Below are 22098 nucleotides of genomic sequence, written 5' to 3'. Positions count from 1 at the left end.
TGGCATGGACTGCATGATAGAAAGATAAAGGGCTTTATAGCACAAAAATGGAATGACCCTGAAGAAACATTTTTCAAAAGGGTGGAAAATATCATTCATCATTGTTGGAACAAGATGAATACACCATTGCACCTCCTTGCAAATGCGTTATCTCTTGAATTCTATAGCACTATGATACATGCTTTGCTAGGGAAAACTCCACCATATAGAGATACTGAAGTTGCCAATGGGTACAAGTGGGCATTCACTAGACTCTTCTCAAATCTAGAAGTGTGGAACGATGTTAGAATTGAGCTTTGCTTGTTCCTCTCAGGACAAGATCATTGTCCTTGTGCTATTAATGACCACACACTATAGATGCTTGTACATGGTGGTACCTCCATGGTCAAGATTATTTGTTCCTCCAATGTCTTGCAATCAAGACTCTATCATAGGTAAGTATTTTTAATTTTTTAACATTTGTATTGTAGACTTTAGCACTTAACATTCTTTAATTTATTTTTTATTTTTTATTTTTAAGTTGTGTTGGTTTTCTCTCCAATTTCAATAGGTTGCAAGTTCTTCTTTTGGTGAACAAAATTGGAGTACATACTCCTTTATCAACTCAGTGAAGTGTAACAGGTTGGCTGCAAAAAAAGGTAGAAGACTTGGTTTATGTTCATTCCAATTTGCGTCTTCTCATCGCATAATCAACAACGCTACAAGGATGGGTCAACGAAGCATTGGGATGTAAGTTGGATGCATCTATTCAAGAGTTTGCTAGAGTCACTATGAATAATGATGATGAGATACTTACACATGATACACCTAGTGGGAGTGGCACTACATTTACATGTGGTTCAAATGGTGTTGACCTTGAAGCAAATGATGATCTTGTTCTAGATCCTTTTAATGATTGATCAAGATTGAAGACAATTATTATTTTTGATTATCAATTTTGTAATTGTAATAATTTTCATTTGAATCGTGACCTAGACATATATGATATATATTATATGGCATATGACATAATATTGAAATTTTGAACTATCAATTGGCATTTCATATTTATCTTTATCACGACTGTTTTGGCATTTGGCATTGATCAATGATGAAGTATCATACTATCAAATGTATTTAGTTTTACAATTATTTATATTTCTTTAAATTTTGTGTTTGTATATATATATATATATATCACAAAAAACTCGAAGAGTTTCGTTGAGTTTTTGGCAAGTTTTTCACAAAAAATCGACAAGTCTCTGGCAAAAACTTGGCTGAATAAAAATTTGAGGCCCAAGCTTGTCGAAAAATTATCTAATGGTTTTTTTTTTCAAGTTAGTCTCATTCTCTTTATCAGAATATATACATGAAATATAATATTTAAGTATAAGTCATGTGACTTATACTTTAAGTTATATTTCATGTATATATTGGCAGGATGTTTGAGAGTGGTTTCAAATCTCTAGGAGTTATAATGCAAATTGTAGGTTTTAGAAGGCCTTTTAAATTTTCAGACTTAGTCAAATTTTAGTAATCAATAGGCTCCTATCAACATTCTCTTGCTCTCTCTATCTCACTCACTTTATCTGCCCCGAATTTTAGACCTATCTATCTCCCTATCACTCTTCCTCTATCCTCTCTCTCTACCACTCTCTATCTCACTCTCTCCTTTCTCCCTCGTGATCTAGACATATCTCTCTACCCCTCACTCTCTCACCCTCAGACCCCCGTGATGGGTGCTACCCTCAACCTCATTTTAGTGAGGTGGACGAGCCACATCGGATTCCTATGACTAGACCCTCAAGTTCTATCTCTCCCTTGGTTTTCACTAGAGCTATGAAGAGGAAGATGTAAAATGTTTTGATGTAGTATTTACTTTTAGTTTTAGAAAAAACAATTTGCTATTTCGTTTTGTTTCAGTCTATCAGCCATCATCATTCCACAAGAGGATGCCATTTTGTACCCAATTTGCATTTAAATCAATCAAATATATCTAGACTCAGCTTGTTGCTTTTGTGTACTCATTTATTGACTCATTGGATGCATCTCCTCATTGAATTTTGTAAAAAAAGTGCATTTCTAATTAAATTTAAGCAATTTTTTAATTTGCTGAGTTTTTGTTGAGTTTTCATCGAGTTTTTTTTTTTTCGGGCCTTGGCGAGTAGTTCAACTATATGTGTGTGTGTGCGTGTATGTATGTATGCATATGTATATGTATATGTATATATATACACACACACACACACACACACTCTCAAATGTATTGTACTCGGGAAAAGAGTTGTCCTACCTGTATCCCGTACCAACAACTTAGATTTCATGCTTGGAGTGACCACTTCTTGAAGGTATAGAGCCAATTACCTCTAATCATGAAAACACAAAATGGAAGTGAGTTTTTGAAGTCTTTGTATGAGCAATAATATACCCTTGGCATCTTTAGTCGATAAGGACATCTAGAAGTAAAGTGTTCCTCATTTTTCATTTCCTAGATAGAACAAAGGAAACAAATCCTTGTATTGTAATGCATATGGTGTTCTACTTCAATCCATGATTAGTGAGAGTATTATCCCCTCAATTGATGAATAGCAATCTTAAAGACGAGTGTAGTGACATTGGATATAGTTAGGATTGACAATCTATGAAATGTGTAGCTTAGAATGCCATATCAAGACAAATGGGTTGGTGATGAGAGACTCAAGTGTCTTAAATATATTGTTGGTAATCATGCTCCCTAACAACTCGTTATATCACTTTCTTCTGAGGGATTATATGAAAAGGCTCTTCCAAAATGTATCCAAATGAGATGGCATGTTAGAACAGATGCAAATAAATTGGATATGTTTTCCTTTCCTCTTAGTTTTACTTAATGAGGGATGTCTCAATTTTAGCACACTCCTTCCACCACAACCAGTTTTCTGTACTTGGCACCGGTTAAAAATGTTAATAATTTTGGAAGAAGATTCTGAATTGTAGGTTTGGCTGGTTTTTTTATTTTCAGGGAACATCAGAAGCATTGCCTGTCTCAGATAAGCCTTATTCATGCATGGTATTTTTGGGCTTGCAAATTATTTTCTTAGAGGAAAGTGAAATTCTTTTTGTAAGTAAATCTCTTTTTTTTCCTAACTTGGGGATATATGTTGTTTGTTGTTAGAATATATTCGAGGATGGTACGGGACTAATTGGTCTTGTTGGTTAAGTATCCTCATGCATTTGTAGCTTCTTTTTCCATTTCTCACTGTCATGTAATATTTTGGAAAGCAATTTGTGTAATGGTTACCCCTGATATTTTTTTTTTTTTGGTTTTTTTGAGATTAATTTTGCCACAGAAAGTAATTTGCTGACACAGCTGACAAGGCTTGCACATTAAGTCTGTTACGATTTCTTTATTCATTTAACCACAATACATAGTCTCGGTAAGAACATTATCATAAACCGAAATTGAAAGGAGCAGTACCAAACATCAACTCAATTTAATTTTAGTGACTAATCTATGAAATACTTCAAATAGGCAGCCAATGAAGTCATTACAGGTCTGTTGCAAAATGCAGATTTATAATAGTCATGATCAGCATTGTAACATGGCCCTGAGTGGTTGAAATCAGACGTCTAGGAGGCTGCAATGACATCAAGGACACCCCCAAACAGGTAAATCGACTCTCCAAACTGCTCAGAAATGTAGAACAGGAAGAATAACCTCTTATTTGGACTGGATAATGCTCAGGAAATCTCCAGATGAGACTTGTGTAACTAATTTGCTGCTACCTTGCACTGGGATGGCTAGCTTGCCTTCCAAAGTCCTCTTCTTCCAACACCAAACTGCCTTATCAACACATGCTATCATCTTAATCAGCCTAAATGCCTCAGAAAAATGACTTTTCAATCCTCAAATCACACTAAAAATCTTTGGCACAGGTTTCAATGCAATCCACACCTATATGGCCTGTCTGGAAGGGGCAATTTCTTTTAGAAAATTAAGAATCTCATCAAATCCTGCAAATAACCTATGGAACTTGGTCGCCCAGCTGAGGAAAGATCAATGGGAAAGTACCTAGAAGCAGTTAATCGATGCCCTAGGAGATGTGAGCCAAAATGATGGTTCAACTATGGCTGGAAGTGTATGGCCAAGTATGTCTTTTTCTCCCAAAACTTGCAAAATGCAACAAATCACCAAAAATCATCAATCACACCCAAAAAACTGAAGACAAACTCAGAATACTTAATAAATCTTCATTCTTGCGAAACCCACATTGCCAAATGTCAAGCAAAAACCAGTGTATTCTTTGATTGATACAATAAACCAGCTAGGGTGGGTCTTTTACCATCGAAACTAGAGAAATTGTAGAGGGTTTTCATACTCAACAATTCAAGAACTCCAAAATTCATTTCAACATCTTTATATGTGTGCAAACTTAGAATGAAGAAATGAGAGCCCATATTCCAATTTATAAAGTTTAAAGGCAAATTAGGGCATTTAAATTTTTAAATATTTTATCACTATTCAATGGGGATGCGTCTCCCCCCTTTTTGGCCGCATCTCGGAGACGGGGGGAAGGGGATGCGATGTCCCCGATCGTCCCGCCACCGCCACCCAAGCGCCGCCAGAGACGGGGAGACGTCTGGGTGTCTCCCCGTTCGTTGAGAGACGTGCAGGCGTCTCTCGAGGGACGGGGGGACGCCCAAACGTCTCCCGTCACCCCCACGTATATGCAATGTTTAAAATCATTTTTTTTAAAAAGTGACTTTTTTGGGGGTTAAGGGGTAACCCTAATTGGACGTGGTATTTAGATTCAGTATTTCAAATTTCCTATAGTTTCATTTGAAATGTAATTCTTATACTGTTATACTGTCATACATCTTTTCAAAACTAGTTTTTCAAGTACTATATGTATATGTAGTTGTATAACTATATCAGCACCACCACCCCGCCACCCCCCCCTGCCATCGTCCCCCCACCATCTCCAAACTTAGACCCTTGGTCCCCCTGTCCCGGAAACCCGTCCCCGCGTCCCCGCGTCCCCAACGCTGGTGGAACACTGTATTTTATTTCCCTCAAAAGGGCCCCCATAACACCTTTTTAAAACAACTTCAGGCGTCTCCCCGTCCGTTGAGAGACGTGCAGACGTCTCTCGAGGGACGGGGAGACGCCCAAACGTCTCTCGTCACCCCCATGTATATGTAATGTTTAAAATTTTTTTTTTTTTTAGAATTGACTTTTTTGGGGGTTAAGGGGTAACACTAATTGGACGTGGTATTTAGATTCATTATTTCAAATTTCCTATAGTTTCATTTGAAATGTAATTCTTATACTATTATATTGTCATACATATTTTCAAAACTAGTTTTTCAAGTACTATATGTATATGTAGTTGTATAACTATATCAGCACCACCACCCCGCCACTCCCCCCCGCCGCCATCTCCAAACTTAGGCCCTTGGTCCCCCTGTCCCAGAAACCCGTCCCCCCGTCCCCAATGCCGGTGGAACACTGTATTTTATTTCCCTCAAAAGGGCCCCCATAACACCTCTTTAAAACAACTTCAGTCCCCACATCCTAGATGTCCAACTTGGGGACATTTACTTTACAAAATATTTAATACTTAATAATAAAACACATATTTAAAAATTTAATTCCAATCACCTTATGGGAACTTCAGTGCCATGCATGAACTTACTATAAATAGTAGTGTTCTCCGAGGACGAATGATAACAAACCCAGAAAAACCTAGATAGATCGGTGCCATTCAAGCACATACTATAAATAGTACTGTTCTTTGAGGACCAAAAAAAACAAACCCAAAAAAACTCAAAAAGACCGATGCCATGCAAACACTATAAATATCTATGTTTTTCAAGGACCAAAGAGAACAAACTTAAAAATGCCTAGAAAGGTCGGTGCCATGCAAGCACTTACTATGAATAGAAGTGTTTTTTGATGACCAAAGAGAACAAACTTAGAAGAACGTAGAAGATTGGTGCCATGCAAGCAATTACTATAAATTGCAACTACAGTCGAAATCCATTGAAACTAAGAATTGAACTCACCGAGAACATTAGAACCCTCCCAATGCATTAGGAAATCTACAGAAAACCTTGAAAATTGGCTAACGCGCGTAGAACAAGATGGAGTAAAAATGAGGACATTATAATTTGGCTGTTCATATGTTTAGCTTATTAGTTGCTTTTTCTATGGTTGTACTTGTAATGGAGATATTAGTGTAGTCTGCATTGAGCTGTATTAATTCAAGGTGCAATTTGCACATACATTACTAATATTATGCTTGCTGATTTGTATTTTGAATGAGGAAAATCCTGTTTCAATTAAATTATTAAAACATCATACTGTATTCTAAAAGGAAAGTGGCTATTGATCTCGTTTAATTTAGTTTTAACTAAGGTTACCAAGAGATGGGGGTACATAGAGACGTCGAAGACTAGTATCAGTACTAGTACAACTAATTTAAAAAAAAATAGATGGTTGTACTTGGAGACGCCAATTTGTTTTTAATATAATTTAATAATTTCCAGAAAATATCATGACATAGAACTTTGAAAACAAGAATAGTGGTAAAGTTTAACATCAACTTTAACATTGAACAAAAATTGAAATTGAAATTGCTTATAATGTTGGTAGTTGGTACCATAGTAGTCTAAATGGTTTAGTGAAAGTAAGGTAATATAGCTGTTGAGCACATTCAATATTGTCGGCTAAATAATAAAGGCAATTTCTCTTTAAACCAAGGTTGCATGGGTACTCGTACTGGAGACTTGGATGTGTATCCTGCACCGGAAACTTGGTTGGAAACGTCTCCATAGAGAGGAGACTTCCCGCTAACGTATCCACCCATCTCCCACTGTCTCCAAGCCAAACAAAAAAAATGAAACCTTAAAATGTAAAAAAAAAAAAAAACACAGGCAACAAAATAATCAAAATTTAGTGCAAACAAAAAAAAAACAATGCTCAAAACAAATGCAGGTCACAGGGATTTCGTATAACGTTGCAACAGTCATTACTAAATTATTATATTATATTTAATGTCATTATATTTAATGTTGAATGTCATTATATTTTCAGAATTTCTATAAATTATTAAATTATATTTAAAAGAAATTGGCGTCTCCAAGTACCCACGTCTCCTATTTTGAAAAAATAGCCGTACCAGTACCAGCACCAGTCTCCAAAGTCTCCAAGTACCCCCGTACCCGTGCAACCTTGCTTTAAACCATTACAATGATAGGAAATCAGTCATACAACTGTTTATGCCCTTCTCAAAAAGTCTACACTGTCAGTAGATTCGATCACTACAACTTTGCATGGTTTTTTGTCTTCCTGTGGTGCAGTTTCCTTTTTAGTTATTAGCCTATGCCGTTTCTTTGCTAAAGGCTTATTTTATTTATTTGCCTTCCTTTTTTGCCTTTTACTGCATTTTGCCCTAAGTTTTCTATCGGAAGATGTCAATTTCTAGTCAGGGGAGTGTAGGAGATGGCAGCCAAAAGAACTCTACATGTTGAGAAGTTTCCAGGGACGTCTCTGGTACTGAAGATGCATCTCCGTCTCTGAGATGTGTCTCCTGGTAACCATGGTTTTAACATATTACTTTCTAGGAACTTTATTTGTAGATTTAAATTATCTTTTGGTTCAGTTGTACCTGCAGAGATATTAGCAGAGTCTTCATTGAGCTGTATTACTTCATGTTGCAATTTGCTTGTATTTTACTAATATTATCTTTGCTGAATTGTGTTTACGATGGGAAAATTCTGTTATAATTAAATAATTTTTGACATCATATTAAATTCTTTATATTAATTCAGTTCCAACTCAGGTTCTAGGAACTTCTTTTTGTAGATTTAAATTATCTTTTGGTTCAGTTGAGATAATAGTGCAGTCTGCATTGAACTGTAGTAATTCAGGGTTCAATTTGCTAATATTTTACTAATATTATTCTTGCTGATGTGTTTACAGTGAGGAAATTCTGTCATAATTAATTAATAAAAAATATCATAGTGAGATCTAAATTGAAAGTGGCTGTTGAACCTGTTTAATTTAGTTCAAATATAGCACTTTCCAGAAACATTTTTATCTTTTGGCTCAAGTGCGCCTGTAATAGAGATATTAGTGCAGTCTGCATTGAGCTGTATTAATTCAGGGTGCAATTTGCACATATATTATTAATATTATCCTTGCTGATATGTGTTTTAAAAAGGGAAATTCTGTCACAATTAAATGATTTAAAATATCTTACTAAATTCTAAATGGAAGTGGCTATTGTGCTTATTTAACTCAGTTCTAATGTATCTTTTTCTAGGCACCTTTTTTTGGTAGTTTTAAATTATCTTTTGGTTCGGTTGAGTACAGTGCAGGGGGGATGTCATTGTCAATATTAATACCTATGACAGTGCAGTCATTGTGTATGATGGCAAGGGATCCTAAGGATTCTGTTCACATATGGTCTCTGCATGGTCTTTGCCTTACAATTGAAGCTGGGGGTCTCTCTTGTGTTCCACATGTTCAAGTAAGTTTAACCATCTTAAAAGTTCAACAATAATTAGTAGGATTTAAATTTAATTAGATTCATTAACTTGGGACATAATTTAAATTTATATATTCTATCTGCAAATATGGTTTTAAAATCTTGTTCCAGTTTTTCTGTGAAGAGGCAGGATCAAATTTTACAGAGCTCTGGTTGTGACTTCCATATCTATTCCATGTTGGATTGAGTTTTTCTTACACGCTTGAAAGACAGTCTTTAATTAGTGAAAGGATGTATCTTATTTTCTGCAGCCTATTTTGTAGTGCATTATGGTCATCTAAAAACCTTATTTATAGTCTTTTGTAAACATCTTGTGCTTTTGATATGCTGGTATTTGCTCTTTGTCAAACAATAGGTGGTGATTTTTGTAAATGCTTTTCAATTAGCTTAGATGTCAAGTCTCCAAATGTATTCTCCCATTGTGATTAGTATTTTGCTTATCTATGTTATGATTTATCTATATAATTAAAGTGCAGTAAGTGCAGGAATAAATAAGAAAGTCTGAGGCTCTAGCTTAATGAAAATAACCAGGAAATCTGCAACCGAATCCTGTTTTGAAGTAAAGGAGGTTAGATTTATCCATTACCAAAACTGAGAGCCATTCAACAAAAGAGATTTACAGTACTTCTGATGAATGAAATGTAAAACTGCAGATGAAACTAAAATCTACTGTATAATTCAACTCTGATGAGAGATAAATCTTACACAGAAACTCAATCATGTCTTAAGAAAACACATGTGCAGAGTTGATGTTCAATAGCCGGTTGTGAGATATTCTGATTTGAATTGGCCATATTTTGTGTAGAGATACAAGCACTGATTCAAAATTAGCAAGACTATATATAATGTCTTTACAAATCTCAATCAAAGGAGACTTGCATTGAAGCCCAAGCCATAACATGGTATCATGAACACCTAAAACAAAATCTAATGCTATCGTATATATGTTTCATTGAATACAGTAAATATACATAGCTGCAATATTAGGTGTTAGTTGAATGGATACTTAATTCTCCATATATGCAATAATGAGTGTTAGCTGATCAATTTTAGAAGAATTTCTTGTAGATGTTCCTTTTGCTCCTCATGCTGATTTAATTCAGGTATTTTGGTTATTGGTGTTTTGAAATCTAGTATTTAACTGTGATGGAATATGGTTATGCTTAGATTCACAAAGAGAAAACTGCTATGTTCCACGGTTTATCGGGGATGGGGGGATGGCAGGGGACACATTTCTGGGATGGCCCTCAGAGGGCCATTTTTAGGGGATGGCAGGGGATGGCTATATATATATAAATATTCTCAAAATATATTAATATATTATAGAGAGATAGGGGGAAAGAAAGATATGAAACTCAATCTCATTCGGGCTATATCAGTATCCTCTACATCATGCCAATCTCTTCTCCAACAAGCAAACTCTCACAGCAAAGAGTAGAAACTGAGAAAATGGAAGAGAAATATAGTGGTTGGGTTAATGTTTTGTTTTGGTTTAAGTCTTTGTGGCATTTTAGGGTTTTGTGGATTTAATGCCTTTGTGGGCCCTGGGCATCACTAAAGAATCAAGAAAAAAATTATGCTATCCAACAAATACAGTTTATCTCTCTGTACTGGAAGGCTATTATGCTTAGATTCAGAATGAAATACTATCCAGAAATTTCATTTATTTCCAAAACAGTGGCATAATGCAAAAGAACTTCAGCTCAACTATAGGGTGAGTCGTTTGTCAATTTGCCTTTGTTTCTCTGGAGAATAATTTGTATGTCAAACCAGAAGTACCTACATATTTTAGATTGAGACACCTGAAATACCATTTTTGCAGCTTGAGATTCTAGGGGAAATCTCTAAGTTGCTGGTTCTAGTTTGGGTTCAAGGGTTCAGCTTTTGGATCTGGCAACTTTTTTGGGGGGTTTAGGTTCGTTTCGTACTATATATATTTGCAGCTTCAAAGTAGGAATTGAGTTCATAATACACATAGCATCATTGAATAAATCTACGATTGAGGTGTATGGGACTTATCTAGGAAATCCATCCGTGCCCAATAAATTCCTCAAAAAATAAATTTTGTTGTTGATGTTGCTTACATAGATTCTTCATGCACTTCTGCATACTGTACTATTGAGAAAATTACTTTTGTGTTAGTTGAAGAAAGCTCACAATATAAATAGCTGAGGGATTGGTTTTTCAAACAAATTCAGTGGTTACTTAAATTTTTTATATTATAAGAAGGCAAAACCATATAATACCTACATTTCATGAAAGCAATAAAAAACATTTGTTACTTGAAATGTTATGGGATTATCACTAGTTTGGTTTGGCTAAAATACTTCTAGGTTTGCTTTCATTGCTTGGGCAGTAAAGAAGTGAAATCAGATTAAGAAGTCTTACGTATCATCAGAATTCAAACAGGAATCTTGTAACTCCAATAAAACTACAAACAAGAAGCTAGGATGCTCTGAAAGGATAATCATTTCCAATTTCAGTCAACATAAGTATTTCTCTAAGATTGATAGCCTGAAAGAGAAAGAAGTATTGAGTAAATTGGAACTAATGCATATAACCTATGCAGTGAAATGGGTTACTGGACATAGCCAAAGATACTGTGGGAGGAACGAATTTGTTGGTTTCTTACTACTGGTTAAGTCAAGTACAAATATTTTTTTTTTGCCCTACTCACATGAATATAAATAATGTCATACTTTTCTGATACTGATAATCTGCAGAATCTCTTAGTGTACAAGAATGAAAATGAATGTGGACACTTTGTTTTCAAGACGGTTGGGTATGGAAGCAACGTTTTGTAACATATTTGATTCACTTTTTTGTTTTGTTTTTTAGGTCCAATAAATCTTGTCACTTTAAGGGGATGCCATACCATCTCCTCCATCATCATAGTTTCACTATTACTGAAGTTAATTTTTTCACAAACTGAACTTTTTGCAGCCAATGGTGCAGATTATATTGATTCAAGTTCATTCTTATAGAGATCGTCTGGTTTCTAAGTTTATTTTTTGTCATGTTCAATCCAGACAATACTATCTCTTGTGATGGACATTCTATTATATGAGGAACATCCAGGAATTGAGCTTCGACAAAATATTGGCCGTTTGGTAAATGCTATTGTTGCTGTTTTGGGTCCAGAACTTTCTCCTGGGAGCTCATTTTTCTCTCGTTGCAAGGTTTGCTTTCATTTGTTACTTAATGTATGTTATGTTACAATTTTTTTAATATTATTTTGAAATTTTCATGGCGGTCCTGTCCATGGTGTAATGATGAGTGATTGGTTTCTAAGTATAATTGGGTTATGTTGTTAGGTTATCATTTTTGATAGTTTCCAAGGTTTTGTGTATTTCTATTTGTAACTTAACAAAGAGGACTTTGTGGGTCTTTTATTTTTCTGATAAATGTGCACTTAAGGTAGTTTGAAGCTTCATTTTTTGAATCTTTCTCAATCATGCCACTTGGTGTATGGAGGAAAAATCGAGTTTTAGTTTAAATCAACCTTCACTAATAATGGTTTTTTGATCAATGGCAGTCTGTCATTCAAGAGATAAGTTCAGGGGAAGAGCCTTCAGTACTACTTGAGTATGTATTAGTCTTGTTCTGTTACGATGTTTGTAATTTTTAATTGACTGGATACAAAGATTTTAATTGATTGCCCTGCTTATTCTTCCTTCACTCTTTACAATGATGAAATCTTCTTGATAAGAACCAATGAATTTTTGTGTTTGAAATATATAGTATTACATATCTGAAGGGAATTAATAAGAAAATTGATTCTCTTGCATGCAAATGTGGTTGTATATGAATTTTGTCTACAATTGTATGTGTATATTACTTGTGCAGATGTTGAAAGAAACATGATTGATGTGAGGTTGTTAAATATATTGATTTAATAATGCTATTACCAATCGAAGCTAATGTCTTTTAATCATTTGCTTCTCAGGTGTGTGCGATTCAACCAGCAACTTGTACTTTTTGCTCCTCAAGCTGTTTCTGTTCACTCCCATGTGCAAACACTGAGACCAACACTTTCATCTAGACAGGTGGTTTGTCTTGCAACATAATAATGCCTATGTTGCAATTGCAAATACTGATATAATCTTTCTGTGCCTAATCACTTTTTCTGGTAACAGCCAACACTCCGGCAAGCTGCTGTCTCCACTCTACGACATTTAGCTGAAAGGGATCCGGTGAGATATGATAACTTAATATATTTAGTGCCATACTTCATTTCTAGGCTATTGTCTAGTAAAGTTTAGTGGCTTTTTTGTGGTCCCTGTTTCACTTGTTTTTGGTATCTGGTTCTTTTTTTATTCTTCGCAATTTAGGGTAAGCAAAGTTGAAATTCTAATGTGACAAAAAAGTGATTGTTTAAGATATACCTAAGCAAAACTTCAGCATGGAATCCTCAATAAAGGGAGCTAAGCTGATATGAGAGAGAGATTTGAAATTAGATGGAATCCGACAAACAAGGGTTGGTTGAGTTGAATTTTGCTTGGGTGTCTAGAGGAAAGCCAGGACCAGCTTGAGGGGAAACTGCCCTAAGAGACTGACAAGGGGAATGGATCAATGCTATCTTTTGAAACTGGAAGGCTTCCAAAGAATATTGTTAGAGCAAGAGCCCCTTTGGGGATTGCAATTAGCTGAGAAGGATTGCTCAGCCCAGTAGGATGATCGTGATGCAGCTCGTATTCACTGGTTTGATTTGAGAAATTTAGGCTAAAGCACAAAATCTGCTGTTTCAATCAGTAGATGGTGGATTATAGGAACTGAGAAGTCCTCTTCTTTCTATCTTGTACTTCAATTTCTACCTTGTTTTTGTTTCTATAAATGTGAAAGTAATCAAGGAACAATCATTGTTCAGAATGAATAGAAAATTGGTTGGTGTAACCTCTTTTGTATTGAGACATTTGGTCTGTCACTTCTGATCAATCAATCGATAGTAATTTGCATCTTGATCTAGTCAGTGAGCAAGACATGAGAAGCTTCCACTGGTGATGTTGAATGTTCTAGGAATTATTTTGATATTATTACGCAGGATATTAAGAAGGCTGTTCAATGCTTAGTAACAAGACTTGGATTCAACAAGCTGATTTTTGACTTCGACTAAAACTCAGTGCAAAAACTCGGCAAAGACTCACGAAATTGAAAACCCAAGAAATTCAAAGATTTTTAAGGTTTTAAAACGTGTTTCATGCACTCTTTAATAAATAAACCTTAAAGACACAATTACATGATCAAATAGAAGCTAATTTGATCACATACACAAGTATACATCGATCGCATAAGTATAAAGTATACGCACAAATTGTAGCTAAAGAAAATAAAACATGTAGATATATAAATATTGCCAAATGTATACCAAACTCATGGAATATGAAATCCATGGCATCAAAAGTTGCAAACAAATATCAAAACAAAAACTAGAAGTCTATGGCTTAGAGGAGCATGCATCCTTCCTATGAAGGCATCTAAGATAGGTCTTGGATGATGATGCAGCCATTATCTCTGCCTTTGTCTTTGTGCCACCCACACCAACATCCAATGTGTCTACTCATGCTCTATCCTCCTCCGTTGCCGTGGCTAAAGCTCAACCTCTCTATCTACTTGGTCAAACCCAATCAAGGTCCTCGTCACTAAAGATATGATTGTCATGTTTATTGATCCAATTAGATTGTGGATCGACCTTCTCTAGTGTGATGGGGGTGGAGCTTGTGCCCAATATTTGTCTGTGGCCAAGATTAAGGTTGTAATGAACATATACGAGATCAATCAACCTCTCCATGGACGGTCTACTGTGCTTCTTGGAGTGTATGTATTCAAACATTCTCCAATTGTGTTGACAACCCAAGGCACTACATGGTTGGCTCAATATTCAAATTTCAATCCTTTGAAGATTTGATACTTTAGCACCAAACATTTCCCACCATATTTGAGATGAGAAAAAGAAAAAAAGTCAATCTCATTATCCAAGTTTAGTTATCAACATTTAATAAGAATATAAAAGAGGTAAATATTATTACATTTTAAAACTCAAATTATGCCCTTGATATATTTTTACTTGGTTGTAATGTCATCCAAGTATCTTTTTGCACATGTCACGAGAAAAGAGCTCTTCTTGTGCAAGTCTAAAGGTCTCAATCTTATGGACTATCTGTGTTGTAACATTAGGCGAAATCTGCTCTCATTGTGTAGAGCCCATTTAGAACCTCCTCATTTGCCTTGACATTATGGCAGTATTGAAATGTTGTATTGAGGTAATAAGCAACTGCATTTAGGGGCTTGTGAAATGGAGGTGCCATCGCCTATCAATGATCTCCCAAATGAGATGGTACTCAGCCTCAATTCCCGCATAGATGGATCTAATGGCCTCCTTGTCCCTATGCATGCCCTCGTATATGTAACCACCATCGTAGGCTTCTCCCAGCTATAACTCATTGGAGAACTACCAAAGGCTCAGTGAACAACAATTATTGTGAAACATTAACTAGCAAATAAAAGAAAAATATGAATAAAAATTAAAAGATAATGTAGAATTAGATTTTCATTTACCTTCACAATCTTTGCAGCAGGTACGCAAAAGCCTTGTTCATCAAACATCCAATTTGCCACATCAACCCCTACAATGCTCAGCATAGGATGAGGATGCCCACTCCTTAATAACAAACATGCGCCTCAAAGCTCCCTTTGACTAAAGAAAGGATTGTAATGTGATGAAAATTATTGCAAATTGGGTTATGCCAAGACGAGCCAACTCCTTCTGCCTTGTGAATTACCTCATTAGGTTGAGGTCCAATGTGTGATTGTATACGAATTTACAAATGTTTTTGGCCAACTCCACACATGTTTTGATCCATGGAAGCTTGCCAAAATCCTCCAATATGAGGTCAAGGCAATGGGAAACACATGGAGTCCAAAATAATGATGGGTGCCTGTCAATCAATAGTATAGCTACAACAACATAATTTGGTACATTATTTGTAAGAACTTGCACCACATTCTCCTTGCCCACTTCAGCTAGGACTTCCTCTAAAGATTCACAAAGGAATGTGGTGTTTTTGGCATGTTTTAAAGCATCAATTGATTTGATGAATACAGTGCCACCTGGAAAAGAAACAAAATCATCGATTCAATAAAGCATTAATTAAAAATATTAATCACTAAATCAATGCATTGTAGGAAGTACAATCACCTAAGGAAGAAACAAGAAAATTCAGCAATGTTCTATTTCTTCTATCAGTCCAACCATTGGTTGTGGTGCTGTAACCCTTACTCCATATCAACTGTTGCTCCTCTATTGTCTTTTACATCAGCCACCTTATGTGTGGTAATTGAGCCATTTATGTCATCTTCACTAGGGGCTTTGAACCTCGCCCCACAAACAAGAATGGTATCAACCATATTTTGCCAATAAGGAGACCTATCACATGTCACAAATAAATTAAATAAAATAATTATTGAAAATGGAGAGTTTAAATTTGAATTTGACATACCTTTAAATATAAATTTCAAGATACAAAGAATCAAGCTATAAATTTTAAAACAATCAAACAAAAAAGAATTACTTGGCTGCATAGAATGGAATGCTGCAATAGTTCCAAAAGTCTCCAATTGCACGTCTAGTTGCATCATGTATGTCCTTGTTCCAACCCATGCTCTCAATCAATGGTTGGGAACCTGGAGTAGTGCGTGGCAAAAGATATGAGTCCATCCTAGATTTACGAACTCTAGGCCCAATGCTAACACTGCCACTGCCATTGGTACTAGCACTAGGACTGACACCAACACCAACATTGCTGCGAACATCAACACTAGCAGGCCCAACACCTGAAGAAGGATGAAATAGAGGCATGGAAGAAGACTCTCTACTACCACCAATGCCTGCCATCTCCTCTCTTTGTCTCTTTTTCAATTGTTTTGTAGCTCAAATGTTTCTAGTTGCACTTGCACCTCATGAATAACCTCATGAGGCACTTGTGAGCATAGCATAGTAAGTATCGTGGACTTGTATTGTGAGCATAGCATAGTAGGTATTTCTATCTATTGATGCCTCCTGCATGATAAATTGTTTTGCAATAAAAACATTTTACCTCTACTTTCTTTTGCCCAGGGAAAATTTCAGCATGTTCCCAACATGGGACCCTTCTAATTGGGGTTTTGAACATTCTGATAAATACGATTTGAAAATATCAAGGCTGCTGCAATAAAATATAAATACAAAAAAATTAATTTTGTGATTTATAAGTATTAAACTAACACAAAAAGATGAAGGGATTGCAACTATAAAATTAGATTTTTCTACAAAAAACACCTATGGTTTGTTTAAAAAAATCATCACTGCAAGGGTTCTTTCTTTGATCTACTAAAAGTTGAAAGAAGAAATGAAATGTAAAGAAAAATGTGATTTATGGTAAAAAAATAAACAAACCATCGAAATACTATTTCACCTCTTAAATTAAGCTTGAAATCGATATAGAGCTCATTCCAATCGTTGGTAGACACCTCTTGATGCACCAAACATATCTACAAACCTGCCCAAATGTGATTCAACAATGGATTTTTGCTCTACCTCCTTATTGGCTTCCCTACAATGCACTCTAAGTTTTGCTCACAACTCTCTTTTCTCCTTCTACTTTGCCTTCAAAATGAAATGATGTTGATTTCAAGGTACAAGAGCAAATATAAGTAAAACAAAAAGCAAGTTAAAACATTTTATTTTATGTTTTTCTTTTTTCTTTTTACTTTTCTATTGACTGCTACGCGAGAGAGTTTGGGCATCAAGACTTGGCAAGTTTGGGAATTAGTTGACCAAGTCTAAGTTTGGGTCCCCTAGATTCGGCAAGCTTGACTCGCCTCAAACTTGTGAAGTCTAGGCGAGTCCAGGCAAGTCTCGTAACTCTGGTTCAATAAATTGAGGATAGGTGGATTGAGTAGGGTCAGTGTGATTGAAGAACACAAATGTTATTGTAATGTCCCCACTTTGAAATATGATTTAATAATAAATAATAATAATAAAATTAAAAAACAAAAGAATAACAATAAAAATTAAATTAAATTTGATTAAGTTAATGAATGGTCAAAAGGCATGAAATGATGAGTTGTGACTCCCCCAAATACAAGGTATAAAAGGGAGAAGAGAACTCATTTGAAGGGGGGATAATTTGGGAATCAGAAGTGCAGATCTGATTTAAATAAGAAGTGCAGATCTGATCATTAAAGGTTGTGTCCATTTCAAAGGGCAGAAATAATGAAGAGTTGCACTCTTTCAAAGGGTGCTAATGGTAAAAGGGTGTGTCTCTTGCCAAAGGGCACACATGATGAAGAGGCGTGACCTCTCCCTCACATTGAGAGATATAAAGGAAAGGAATCAGTTGGACAGAGAAGGAATCTGCACTAAAACCTGAAGGAATAATAATCGAAGAATGGAAGAATACTCCAACAGAATTGAAACATATAAAAGGGCAAGCAAACTCTAAATACTTTCCATGATTGCATTAATAGGCACAAGTCGATTTGGCATATTTCCTTCCTGGTTATACAGAACATCTGATCTTTAGAATAATCAACCATTGTTTGATAATGAACTTATTGAATAATAATTAAGCATTACATAGATATTAAAGATCAATATTATACTTCTGTAATTACTACTGAATTAAGAACATGGCTCCTAGTAATTGTAACAGATATAAGTTCTTTACAATTTATATATATGTATGTATTTACCCAATCATGGTAAGAGAAGGAAGGGTCCCTAAATAGGGGGAATGGTGTTGGGGTCACCCCTAAGCACGCCACCTCATATGTATGGCAGGGTCGACAAGAGGCCAAAGGGGGGCGAAGGTGCTCTGCCTTTGGGCTTAGGAGGGTTAGACTTAGGGCACCCTATTGAGGTAAGTCGTTATCCTCTCTACCATGGTGATGGATGGAATCATATGAGAGGGAGAAGGTGGCTTGATTGAAGGGGAATGGTTGTAAGATACCCTATCAAGTTACCCATCAATGGCTTGATCGAGGGGGAACGGTTGTAAAGACACCCTATCAAGTTACCTATCTGTGGATTGATTGAGGGGGAACAACTGTAAAGACACCCTATCAAGTTACCCATCCATGGCTTGATTGAGGGAGAATGGTTGTAAAGACACTCTATCAAGTTACTCATCCATAGCTTGATTGAGGGGGAACGGTTGTAAAAACACCCTATCAAGTTACCCATCCTAGCTTACTATGATTAGGGGTTGCTTTAACTAGCTTAGAGAATCCTACAATCAAATAGCAAGTTGTGATTTGTGTTCATGATCTCTACATTTATATTTTAATTTGTAAATGTTATTTACTTTATGTATTACGACCGTAGGTTGTTTTCTAACTTGTTGTAGGTCTTCCCTTTTAGAAGATAAAGGTACCCTCTCTAACCCTCCATTATTAACTAAGAATTATAATCTAGGGGAAATTGTAAGAACCCTGCTGGTTCTAACTCTCCTGTAATTCTATTACTGATTTGTGTTTTGTGTTTTTTCAAAGGTTTTCAATAATTTTAAATAAAAAATAACAAGTGTGCTAGGCAAGAAATGCACATAAAACTGAATAGATAAGAAATATGGAGCAACTGCAACTATATTACGAATTAGGGAATTGCTACAAATGAATCTAATGCTAATTTCATACCTGGAGGTCCTCAACTTATTTAAATTAAAGAATTTTGGAGTTTGCTAGCCAAAATTATGAAATTGACCAAACAAGGCATACAAGTCCAGGATGCAAAATCTCCAAGCTAGAAAAGAGATAGAATGGCCTGACTATGCTGGGCGTTGAAGATGGAGAAAACAAAAAGCAAAGAGGGAAGGCATTTCAGCCCTCCAGATCACACGCCCCCTTCTAGGTCCTCGCATGCCAAACTGATGATGTACGACCAGCAAGAAGAAAAAGTATGGCTTGCTTATTGAATGAAAAATGCTATTATTGATGGTTTCTAAACCAGAAGGCCCTTTCCTTATTGAAAAATCTGCAAATAACTGAATGAATAAAGATTTGATGAAGCACAATAAGACTCCTGAATGAAGCCCTCTAAGTTGCAATAATTCATCTGATCTTCCACAGCCTCAAAATCATAGATCCATGAAGAATTATCGTTCTCCAATGACAAAAACCTTTGAAACCCTTGTCTCAGACAAATGCACAGAGAAGGAAAAAGGAAACATTGTCAAATGATCAATAATAGAGGTCAACTTGTTTCCTTTTTCCTCTTATAAACCCAAAAAGGCACGACCAAATGCCATTTTAAATACATTTAAATGTATTTAATTTACTTTTCCATAGTTTAATTCAACTTAGGGGTACTTTTTGACTTTAAGTGATTTAAAAATCACTTTATAACATTTTAAGTCACTTTTAATTTTTTATAAAGTCACTTTATGACTTTATAATATCCATATAAGTTAGTTAAATAACTTAACCACTAAAATATTAATATCTCCCTCAATATTCAGTCTTTTGACGTGTCGTCTGAAGCTGGGGTCAACACTGTATAACCCCCATGTGTCCAGGTGCCCTGACCAAAAATAGCATCACTACCAGATTGACTTACTATAAATAGTATGGCCCTCAACTAAGCCCACACATTGACTGCAAAGGCCAGGAACTGAACCCAAGACTGAATTGAAGAAGTGGAACTGCCATTGAGACTCTCCATCCAAACATATTAGCCGACAAGAGTCCAAGTAGTAGGCTAACCCATCAACAACTGATACTGACTAGAGTGGGGACATTACACAAACTAGGGCACTTTACAAAAGGGGACATTACCGTTATATTTTTAATGGTGGATACAATGATGGGTGAATTACTTGGGAAGAAAACTCAGTTATTGTGGAGGGTTTTGTGGCAGATTCTCACTGCCAGTTGTTGGCAATCAGTTATTGGGAGTTGCACTTTTGTATTTAATTACACTTTTCCAATCAGCTTGCCAATTGCCTTTGAGGCTTTTTAGATTCGGGAATCCTTTCCCCTTCATTCATGTAGCCAAAAATATTTAGCTATAGTAGGGAAGAAAGATATTACATCAATGTTTGCAAGTAAACAAAATAGGTCAATTATAGCCTAAAAGTACAATCAGTTATGAATGAAAACTATTAGGTTAAAGGACCTTAGGCCATGAATAGTTATGAAACACACAAAAAAAACAAAGGTGAACAAAGCAAGAGGGAGTGGGCATATTAAATTGGTATCGGCCTCCTACCCTAACGTTATAGCTAGTTACGACATTATTTCCCTATGTTGGGCAAACAATTTGATTGATGGGAAGTCATACTTGTCTATCTTTTGTGGTCCAAATTCTTATCCATTCCTTGGCCCAATCGTTCCCAATGGGGTGATTGATCAAAATGCCCTACTTTCAATAACTCACACTCCCACACCTATTAATCAATGCTTCAAATGGGGAGCATGACCATCTAGACTATCCCTCATTTGGAAAAGGGGGAGGTAGAGTAACTTTGTATTTGTTAGCCTTTGTTATCACTTCTACAGTCATAGTCAAAGTTCTATTTGACAATTAAAATAGTTGGCAAACTGTTTTGTGTCTTAACAACAGTAAACTTTTTATTTGAAATGGGTCAAATATAGGCTTTGGAGGAAACGACTTTTTTGTCAGAGCTGATGGTTAGCTCTATAGGGGCCAAGATTCCCCGCATTTATTCTTCTACAAGAGAGAGAAGCACAATAGTTGGAAACTAGAGGAAAAGATGCAAAATGAATATTGGTGCATTCATTCATTAATTCACAAATGAAAAATACAAAGAGAAGTAGAAACATATTTTCGAAGAATAGACAAATTGGGGAAAGAAATCTCATGACACATCACAAGAATCACAAACTAAAAATAGAAAAATAGCTTCTATTCAAGACTACATAATAAGCTGAGATAATGTGTGTATATAATTTCACACCAATCCCACTTAAGTGCAACTTATGTAGGCTAAGCACAAGTTGAAAAGAAAAGATGGGTCTGGAGTAAAAGGTTTTATCAAGTATCCATTTACAAACAAAGATCCCTCATAGTAGGAGTAAAGGAGAAAAACCTAGCGGGAGAAAACCACTCTCCAAAATAGAGAAAACAAATAGGTACATGTAATGGATCAGAAACAACCAAGTCCATCACAAAAACATAATGAATATCCCCCATTGGAGAGAGCAGATGAAAGAGATTTTGAATCCCCTCGAAGACATAGCCTTTGTACCAATGATGAGTGCCATAAACAATCCACTGCTTGCAAACAATGTTTCTCCCCTTTGGAAGAAACAGATCCACTAGAAATTGTAGAAGCCATCTCCATAATCTAGATGAATAGGGAATCCACATCGAAATAGGTACATCTAAATGCAACTTTGATGTCCTATCTCTTTCCTCCAAAATAGGAACTAAATGTCTAATTAGAGAATTGGAAGGATGAGAGAAAAATCTAAAGTGCATTTGAAGGTACAAAAGATTGGATGACATTGCTGCAATCAAAGATAATACAAATACTCCAATGTATACTGAAAATTATAAGTGAGACTCCACAAACAGTGTTGTAATGTTTGACAA

General features: G+C 35.7%; 1 protein-coding gene across 5 annotated transcripts in view; it reads left to right on the top strand.

Annotated features, from left to right (window-relative positions):
* Positions 1–22098, top strand: part of LOC131039422 (protein SWEETIE) — a 326474-nt gene that overhangs the window by 226843 nt on the left and 77533 nt on the right. For all 5 annotated transcript variants that reach the window (XM_057972185.2, XM_057972184.2, XM_057972183.2 and 2 more), the window contains exons 25-29: positions 8336–8492; positions 11540–11689; positions 12046–12095; positions 12457–12556; positions 12647–12703. In XM_057972185.2, the coding sequence (XP_057828168.2) occupies positions 8336–8492; positions 11540–11689; positions 12046–12095; positions 12457–12556; positions 12647–12703 (514 nt within the window). The remainder of the gene's footprint in view (positions 1–8335; positions 8493–11539; positions 11690–12045; positions 12096–12456; positions 12557–12646; positions 12704–22098) is intronic.

Source organism: Cryptomeria japonica, chromosome 10, assembly GCF_030272615.1.
Source record: "Cryptomeria japonica chromosome 10, Sugi_1.0, whole genome shotgun sequence".
Classification (NCBI taxonomy): Eukaryota; Viridiplantae; Streptophyta; class Pinopsida; order Cupressales; family Cupressaceae; genus Cryptomeria; species Cryptomeria japonica.
Note: the sequence above shows the minus strand (reverse complement) of the source record. Positions and strands in the feature narration are given on the sequence as shown.